The sequence below is a fragment of the Micropterus salmoides genome, unplaced genomic scaffold (genome assembly GCF_014851395.1).
Source record: "Micropterus salmoides isolate LMB-PRFRI ecotype aquatic unplaced genomic scaffold, ASM1485139v1 Ms_hic_scaffold_15, whole genome shotgun sequence".
In the NCBI taxonomy this organism is placed as follows: domain Eukaryota; kingdom Metazoa; phylum Chordata; class Actinopteri; order Centrarchiformes; family Centrarchidae; genus Micropterus; species Micropterus salmoides.
In genome coordinates this window covers 15922844-15932662 of record NW_024040596.1, presented here as the reverse complement: position 1 = coordinate 15932662, position 9819 = coordinate 15922844, and the positions used below count along the sequence as shown (strand labels likewise).

The 9819-nt window shown below is 39.7% G+C and overlaps 1 protein-coding gene across 1 annotated transcript; it reads right to left on the bottom strand.

Moving 5' to 3' along the window:
• Nucleotides 1–5897: 5897 nt before the first annotated feature.
• Nucleotides 5898–8998, bottom strand: sox21b (SRY-box transcription factor 21b). Its single transcript, XM_038721238.1, has 2 exons — nucleotides 7804–8998; nucleotides 5898–7651 (listed from the first exon to the last, which is right to left on the bottom strand). Exon 2 carries the CDS (start codon nucleotides 7634–7636, stop codon nucleotides 6890–6892), a length of 747 nt encoding a protein of 248 aa, XP_038577166.1. The 5' UTR covers nucleotides 7637–7651; nucleotides 7804–8998; the 3' UTR covers nucleotides 5898–6889.
• Between the last annotated feature and the right edge of the window lie 821 nt (nucleotides 8999–9819).

Sequence of the window (9819 nt, the reverse complement as noted above, 5' to 3'; positions counted from 1 at the left end):
AAAAATCGGACAGCTACAGACTTGAGATCAGTGTCAGCTCTATTAAACACCACCACACCGGACACTATAAGATTCAATAACATAAAAAGCTACAAAGAAAACACATTTTGCAATTTGGAGTCTCTTTAACCGAAGAGTATTGCAAGCCAGTGATAGAGACAAAATCCAAGTTCCCATCCACTGAAAACATTCTTCAGTATTCCAACATTTCAGTACACAAAGATTAGGTATGGAGCGACATATAATTTGGCAATGATCTATTTTGCCACTGTTAATTACAACAAATCTGCAGAATTTGACTGCTAAACCACGATATCACAATACAGAGTGTGAATCCCAAATCAAGCTTTGCACACCATAATCCTGTTAAAATGTAATAAATAATCCCTGTGAATTAATGTTGGCAATATTTCATTTTAATAAGTTCTTGTAAAATCGAGAGAGGGAAAATTGATGGCATTACAGCTCACTCACTTCGAGTGTGGTTGTGAGTGTGCAGGAGGAAATCATTCCTTCTCATTAAAGGTGCAATCTTTGAGCCCCCCAGATCTTTGTTGTAATAACTGGGGAAAATAATCTCTTTTATTGATAGGCACATGTAGCAGAAAGTATGCCAACTGACAGGTACTTATCTTTTGCCTGTGTCCTGTGGTATAGAAAGATATAATTCTTTGTGACTGCTCCTCGGGGCATCAGCTCTTCAACTTCATTATTTCTACTTATGATAGATATATTTTTCCTTGAAAACCTGAGAATTAATATGAGAGCCAGCAATCTCTGCCAGCGGTCATTTGGAAATGGAACAAAAAATGTCATGTCAGTTTAAAGAACATTTTTTAAGGCTGCTCACTGACATTATTCTAATTTACTGATGGATTCACAGAATAATCCCATGCCTCATGTTTTAGGTTATTAATTTAATGATTTCAGTGACTCCCTAGCAGCTATACAATCTTTTGAAAAAGTCTAATCGCGTCAATCACGTCAAAAATTCAATTGTGTCACCCCCACAACATTTGCTCTTCTTTTTTTAGTATAAATATGTGTACTTGTCTATAGTGTTCTCATATTAGATTGGATATTTTCAAGCCAATCTTTGTAATGTCTGAACATGGCTTGAAAAATAATGCCCCTTCTTATAATATTCTAAATGAATATGGAGTTATTAGTGCAGTGAGTTCCTTTAGACAGCAGTGGGAGCTTTAGAGTCAGACTATTGACAGCAGAGTCTGTTTTCCACTTTTCACATTAAAACTGACTCAGATACAGCATGCTCATGTGGGTCTTCATAGCGGACCTGAAAATTGTTCATTTTATGTGATCAGACTATTTAGAGATGATGGTTAAAATCTATTTCAGAAATTCTCAAGTGTGTGTGTGTGTGTGTTTGGGGGGAGGGGGAGGGGGAAGGGGGCATGGATAAAACAACTAGACGTCAACAATCTGATGAGGAAAGTCAACCCTTGGCTTTTGACATTGGTTTTAGGCTTTACTACCACAATGTTTGGGGTTCCACAGATCCTACTGCCATAAGTACAAAAATAATATTTAAGATTGCAAAATCTATTTTTTGTCCTTTAAAACGGTAAAGAAAAGTATCAGAGCGGTATCTCTTCTGTTTGCCAAAAATTGGGATTGCACCTTTGATAAGGGTGACAAAATGCAATAATGACCATAAGGCATTGTTATTACACCAAACAAGAAAATATTTCATGTTTAAATGTTATATAAGTTATTTATGAGTAAATACTTTTTTTTTTTGACAGACTAAGAAATGTACTGTATGTTATCCTTTATTGACATTAACTAATTATCTCAAGTCGATTAGATGCCAGAGAGGTATAACTCCTTAGACCACTTGTAAAAAAAAATATTATAAAACTCCAACAATAGAAATCCAAAATAGACTACTGACAAGTGTGTTTGTGCACACACCTATTTGGGATTTGGAAGGGGGAGTGCTACGCGAAAAGTATAGATGGAGAGCATCTATGTATATATATAACTATATATAAGAAAACAAGTGCTGGGGTCCCTGAGACCCTGAAGAGACCTAACATGTATTTTTTTGCAGCAGACAAACATGTCATTTAAAAAAGAAAAAATCTGAAAATTAAGTTGATAAAGCAATGTTATGCATGTTTTTTTTAGCTGTAAAGAAAGCCACATCAGCAGTGTGGCCTGTATGCTTCCACATTGGAATGCATCAAAATATCATTACATCAGCTGCATTGAGGGTATTAAAATTAAAGAAATATTTGACTGATAAAAGAAGTGTCCTAAATGCATTTAGTAATAAATTGGGCTATGGTCTTGTTGCTAATGTTAATGCCAGATGATCTGGTGGACACTATGAGGGCAGCTCAGTCGTCTCACCTGCAAAACTCATGATTACCTTAACTACCCCCAAACCCATCACTCCACCTCACCTCCACCTACCTGCCCCAAACCTAATTCAAGCGTTCCCTCTCTGAACTCCAGCAGGGGTCCATCGACTTATTGCATTATGTACTATTAAACAAACTTGGACTTCTTAAGAGCAGAGTTAGACTTCAGAGGCTGTGTGGCATGTTTATAGGGATGGACTGTACAGTATACACAGATTTCTCATTTCTCTCGGTGACCTTGGGCACAGTGACATGTACGGTTTTGAGGCTTTGATTTGCCACGTTGAGGTGTTGCGGAAAAGGTGCAATGCAAGATAATTTTGGCATTTTTTCCCTCCTGGGAGCATAGAGAAGTAAGAAATACAGCAGTTCATACTCCGGAGATTACAGGTAATATGGCACACAACCTTCATAAACATTCTTGACCCAGCCTGATGATGGAGATATTGCTCCAGGAGAGACTTTTCACACTTTGATTTGCCTAAAATGAGATGGAGAAGTCAGTGATCAGACTCTTTGAGGTTCCTCACAGAGAAGCCAGCACTGGCTGTATATCTCTCAGCGTTGCACACATGCTATGACAACCAGGTGAGCAAGAAGCAGACTCCTGCAAACAAATAGAGAAAAATATCCTCAAAGAGATGATATTGATGTATTATTCATGTCAGAAAAAAAAATACTAAAATGATCCATCTGAAGTCATTGAAGCCAGGTGATAATCCATGCTTGTGGGGGCAGCCCTGGGCGAATTAGCGATGAGGAAACCATTGTACATCCCTCTAAGGTCAATATGGTTGAACCTGGTGATACATATGTATGTTAATTTGCCTAATCTCACTTCTACAAATGTCTTACAGGCACATAAAGGGTTTAACACTAAGACATAATGATATCAGGGCATCAGATGGGGGGCTTATGAAAACATGAGGCAGCCATAGCTTTAAATCTTTGTATCGGCTGTCAATATAGCCACAGTTAGTCTTTGTTTATCTACAATATTCTTATAGCACACATAATATTGGGAAAGTGATATTGGGCATTTTATTTGCACATTCAACTATTTAAACAATATGAATTAAGGTTTAATTAAAACCACTTAACAGTGTTACCATTTCAGAACCGAACTTGCCTGTTTGTTCTGAATTAAACTTCCATGAATAAAGTATGCAACAACTGCTTCAGCAGGTGGACCAGCCTTTATCTCAACACTCTTACTAAATCTACTAAATATATATATACTCTCTGTCTTCAACACTCTCAAAATGCCACGGTAAAGGCTTTGTAACTGACACAGGGCTGCTACCACAGCCCCTTAAGTAGTCTGAATAAGTGTGTTAAATGAAATAAAGTCTTAATTTAATCTGAACAACCACTTGAGTTTATCCAGTTTTTGGCCAAGTGATCACATTGCACAGCAACTTCACAGCTTTTCATATGAAGATGCTAGTGGCCATGCAGCAATTTATTACCATCAGTTCAGCCACATAAAACTTTTTTTTTACTTTATTGTATAAGATGAGACAACAAAAGCCAAACATGACTTCTGTTTAGGGTATTCATTTGATTTGGTTTTAATAAAATATTTTCTATGATAATCACAAAATGACCTTAGCTATAATGGTATCCTGGGAAACATGTTTTTATTTCCCCTCATTTATGGAGAATCTTGGAATCAAGAGTGAAAGACATTTTGTAAGAAAAAGTTTTCTCCCACTTATTTCCATAGTTGCATCTCCACCTTTCCCATTCAGTTCCCGTCTTCAGAGAAAAAAACACAGGCTATCTATTCAAAAGGCATTTAGTCCATTTCTTTCTTGGCCGGTAAACCTATTCATCAATTGTTCTGGCTTGTAGATTGCATTCTAATGCTAATCTGGCGTGTTAAATATCTTTTTGTTCCCCTTTCACCGTTTTGTCATTCAGTTTATCCAGTTTTGGCCACCCATTTTATTTATTTATGCGCCTGCTTCTATTCATGCGCTCATGTATTTTTTATTATGTTGTTTCACTGTCATGCAGTGTCAACTCACTCTATTCAATGTGGGCTACTTGAAGGGCTTGGGGGGACAAAGCGTGTACACATTGCAGTGCTATTCACTCCGGCCAGCTGGATCGGCTGAAAAAAACCTTGTGAAAAGAAATCCTCCACAACGGACACAGAAGAAGTGCACAATGCTAACAGTTTTCCAAATACCACTGATTGCTTTCATCACAATGAGGGAAAGCAGCCGCTTTTGCTGAGCTCCACTTCAACAAACAACACTCTCACAAAACCTCCCAACCCACGTTTTGTTCCCAGACAAAACCTCCTCGACCGTCTAAACGCTCCCAGAGTTGGGAAAAAAAGTTCTTTCAGCATTCTTCCCTTTTTCCTCAAGAAAAAATATAATAAAAAGGCCAAAGAAAGAGAAAGAAATGGCCACTGAACTCATAATGCAAGTTCTTTTACTGACTTAACGACCTTCTCTGTATTTTGATCAGACAGCTACTAGCTTGCCCTTTCATTACACCTAAAATCATTTAGAAATTGCATCTATACGCCTTGTTATTTAAATTACACATTATTCTAATCTATTTCATTTTTTGGCAAAAATAACAACCATAGCACTGTTAATAATAAAAAACATGAAATAAAAAAAAAGGTGCAGGCCTGACCTCAAAGTCACTCAGAACCAACAAAATCTGGTGTCACAAATCACGGGAATTTTCCTTTGAATGTGCTGAGTGTAAATGCCACCAGTTTCAACACTGTACACGAAAACACAAGGTCACTTGGCCCGTTATTTTCGAGGCCAAGAAGGAAGTTCCGTGGAGAGGAGTGATCGGGGTGTTACAATGGAGAACATAGTGGTGAAAGAGTTTAATTAACCGTGACGGAGATAATTATCCCTGGACTGTCCAAATTAGTTTTGCATAATCGCCCTGATCCTTATGAATTAATCTCTCAGTATGGCATAGGAGGGGCAGTTTGCTTAAATAACATACATTACACGTTAGAGATCTAGTATCAATTAACATTTTGTCCACCCAATAACATACACACACCCTACACACACCGCACTGTAGTGCACGTGAGAGCATACACCCTTAAGACAGCATGTTTTTTTTTAACAGTGTGTCCCTTTTCATTTACACTATATTAAATGCACTTTGCTTTTCTTTTTAAACTTGGGAGCGCACACACTCGGCTCAGTTGTTTTAAAAAGCCTCAAAGACATGCCAGTGCTGCGGCCTAAAAGCTGTTCCCTTTTTTGTCCCCTGCATGGGAAAAGAAAGCTCAGAGTACCACACAGTTTTATCTTCTTTCCTATTCACGATTAAAATTGTGATAAATAAGGTTTTGGCTCTTGATTACAATGGGCTGATTTAGATTTCCCCCAGTGGTGCCATTCAAAGCGCGGACAAAAGCGGCCTTTGGAGGATACCTTACACTTCACCTGGACTGAGGAGCAGGAAAGGAAAAAGATAACAATCTTGTTCATCTCATCAAGAACTGCAGCCGCGATTCCCTTCCGTTTAATCCGAATACGCTTTATTGTAGTCCTTTGCTCAACAAGTGAACAGTAGCAATAGATTGAAGTACATAACGGAGGTTAAAGAAAACACAAAACATACAAATTCCATAAGAGTTAGTTAAAAACGTTTTTTTTTCTGCTGCACATGATAGGAGGAGTGGGAGGGTGAGGGATCAAGAAATGATAAAACCCCGTGAATAAACTTCTGCATTTAAACTGAAACTTGTTTTTACTGCTGGGAGGGAAAATACGGTTTGATGTAACAAACCCCGAAAGTTGCAAAGTACTGAAATTGAACATCACCTTCAAAATAAATTACATCCTCTACGTTTCATGTGCAAATATTACAGAACTAGTCTTGTCCTTTTTAAAATTGCCTGGGTCACCATAGATTCCACTAAACAATAAATATTACAGACATCTATAAAACTGTTTAAAAACTCAAAATATACACCGGATTTCTAGGGAAATACGTAGGTTCCTGGCCCTATCTCAAACACTAAGCCTATAACGGCAAATAAACTAGAATCATTTTTATCTGTACACATTTACAGTCAGTTCAAGAGGGGAGAAATGTTGAGACAGTAGCCTAATTCTGCTATTAATATGCTCTTTGTATATGCTGCCCTTGATTCCAACAGGTGCAAGATAGAAATCGAATAGTGTACCTTTCAAAAGTGGTTTTCACAAGAGCAAACTACTCGGATACCCTTTTCCTCTCAAATTTGTGCATTTCTGCCATCCTTTAGTCCTTTCCCTCTGGGCTGTGAGAGGTGATGGCTGAGTAATAATAGATTAGAGAGTTCTCTAAATAAGCATTACCTTAGATAAAGGTATTAATCAATATACATACACATGTGATATCTGAGACGACGAGCACTTCATCACATGTACAAGTTTGTGCATGCATAATAAAACTCTTGCATGAATAGCTTTTTTTGTTTTTGTTTTCACATTTCATTTTCGTATTAGTCCAAAGTGGGCCTATCATAATGCTGCCGCATATGCAGGGTACGGTTCAAGTTGAGGTTTTCCCATCCCAGGGAGCAGGATGTATGCTAAGGGCGGCTGGAGTCCTGCTGAGGGCCAGCCAGTACAGTTACAAGGGATCATGTAGCCTGGGTTTCCCGGGGACGGATGTGAGTGAGTGTGGGCGTGCGTCCCGCCACCTACACCGCCAGTCCCGGTGAAAGCCGTGGCGCCTCCCGGCGGGTAGCCCAACGGGGACGCGTATGGAAAAGAAGGTGGGGAAAGCTCAGTCATCTTGGATCCTAGGTCGAAAAAGGAATAGGGGTTCGTAGACATGGCCGGGTTGAAGAATACCCTCGCCGCTGCGGCCGCTGCAGCCGCTGCTGCCTTATCAGGGTTTCCCATGATGGACTCGGAAAGTGCTCCTGCAGAAAGCCCGTTAACTTTGAGTGCGTCGTGCTCCCCGAGATTGTATGGCACAGGGAAAGAAAACTTATCTTTTTTCATCAGAGTCTTGGGCTTCCGCCTCGGTCTGTATTTATAGTCTGGGTGTTCCTTCATGTGCATCGCTCGCAGTCGTTTGGCTTCGTCAATGAATGGCCTTTTCTCAGACTCGGTGAGAAGTTTCCACTCCGCTCCCAATCGTTTGCTGATCTCGGAGTTGTGCATTTTCGGGTTCTCCTGAGCCATCTTTCTGCGCTGGGCTCTGGACCAAACCATGAAAGCATTCATCGGGCGTTTAACGTGATCCATTGGTTTAGACATGTTGGCACAAACTCTCTGGAAAAAGAATATGTAAGGGGAAAAAATAAGCATTAGTAGCCTATAAATATCTTGCAAAATCACACACAGGACTCCTTTAAAAGTTTAACAATTACAGTTACATTTATTTTAAGATCACAACTGCAGCTCGTGTTGTTTTGGCTACTTACCTAAGGCTTCAGTTCTTCATCCCACCGTTGAGGATCTTCCGTAAAGTACAAGTGGCAGCGTCCTTATGAGTGCTCAACTTATGTTTTCTGCTTCATATTGGCATCCATTAGTGATACGCCTTTAGCAAAGAGGAGAGGTAAAAAAAAAAAAAAGTACGCTGTCTTGTTTTCCTCGTGTCGCCGGAGACTGTCAACCACCACTCAGCTGCAGCGTTTACGCAAGTGAATGAGAACTCCCGCTTGCCCCATGTGAAATACAGGATTGTGTGGCAGGTAGTGAAAGTGCCACTGGCGCATGCGCGGTTGTGCCGAACACGCAGACTACTCCAGAAAAAAGCCCACCCTGTTTGAAGGGAAAGCGCGTTTCCTATTATATATATCTTTATTTATTCCATGAGTTTTTTTTTTTATTCAGAGCGGTGACCTCGGTGTTGTTCGGACTCTTTAGCTTCATATTCATTCTATTCATTCCAATGACCAACTTGTCAGGTCGGAATTTAGTTCAATTAAATTAATTAACTTCTTTAGGCTACTTCAGCGAGGGATGTAGCCTACCTGGAATACCTGAGGATGGCAGCGTGTACGAGCCCCTCACTAGCGCACTGACAGATGAAAGTGACAGCAGCACACAGGTGCATGTTGATGAAGTTCAGTCTCAACTTGCATTGAACCGGAGAGCTTAATAAAAAAAAAAAACACGCACAAGCTCACCCTTATTTAAAACACGCCTATTCGCCTCTTCCTCTCTGTTTCGTTTGTTTAATTGACAATCAGAACAGCTTGAATCTGCTTGTGTATCACTCCACTTTTCTCACCTTTCATCCTCGCCAGTGTCTCTCCGCCTGCCCCTTCCCTTCCCCATGGGTGGCACTGGCATTGAAAAGTAGTGTGTAAGACGACAAGAGGTAAAGAATGTCTTCTTTAATTTTCTGATATTGTGGCATTTTGTCGTAAATACGCAAATGCCGAGGAGGTCTGAAGTGTTTCTAATCGCGCTTGGTGAAATTAATTACTTTTCTGAAATCCCCCTTTTCACTTTCACTTCAAAGGACTTTCCCAAGGGCAGCGAATCGACAACTGAAATTAGGTTGTCGAATATTCAACTAAGCAATTACAGTTATCTGCAGGACTTGTTGAGTAAATTGCAGGTTTAAGTGGTTTGTTCTCGCACCTTCTCCGTTGTACATAATTATATATGTACAAAAAGAGGAAATAGAGAAGGGCTGTATCGAACAATATTATAAATGACGAATTAGGCTGTAGGTCGAGCGTTTAAATTAGGATATAAATGGATGTCAAATTCAATTCACTAGGCTGTTGTTCTCTTTGAACGGTTACGCCTAATATGAGGGTAGTTTACACAATATATAATGTGGAATTTATATTAGTATTATTGTTATTATTAGTTAATAAAAATATTGGACTTATAATTACTTTTTATATAAATAATGTGTTGGCAGATTATTGAACGGATGAAAGTTGAGTGATGACGCTGACCTATCCCAAAGTGATGCGTGATTTACAAGAGACAGCGCCCTTTTTGATTGCTGCATGTTGAGCCTGAGATTTTTTTTTTTTTTTTTTTTTTTTTCTGTTAACAAGGATTAGGGTTGTTTTATTGCAGGGGAGAAATAGCTCACCGAGGGATCGCTCTTTTGTCTCAAGGAAGAAACCTGACAAGGTGAGGATGATGCGCGCCAAGAGGACCAGATGAGAGACAAACCTGCTGCCTAAACTGAGTCGCAGCATCTCTCAACACCGTGCGCCCCTTTTGTCGGCTTGTCATTCACCTCGATAACATTACTGCAATGAAGCGCTCCACTCACTCGGCAGGAGCATGTGCCTCTCATGACACAAACGGGGGAAAATTGCTATGAATTATATGAATAAGTTACGGTGGAAAGTTCTTATCGGGAGTTGACAGTTATAGAGGTGTGCAATTCAGTGTCTGCACACATGCGTGCATTTCAGTGGCCCCCTGGAGATTTCATAGTTTCTTATTTCTCTCTGCAGTTT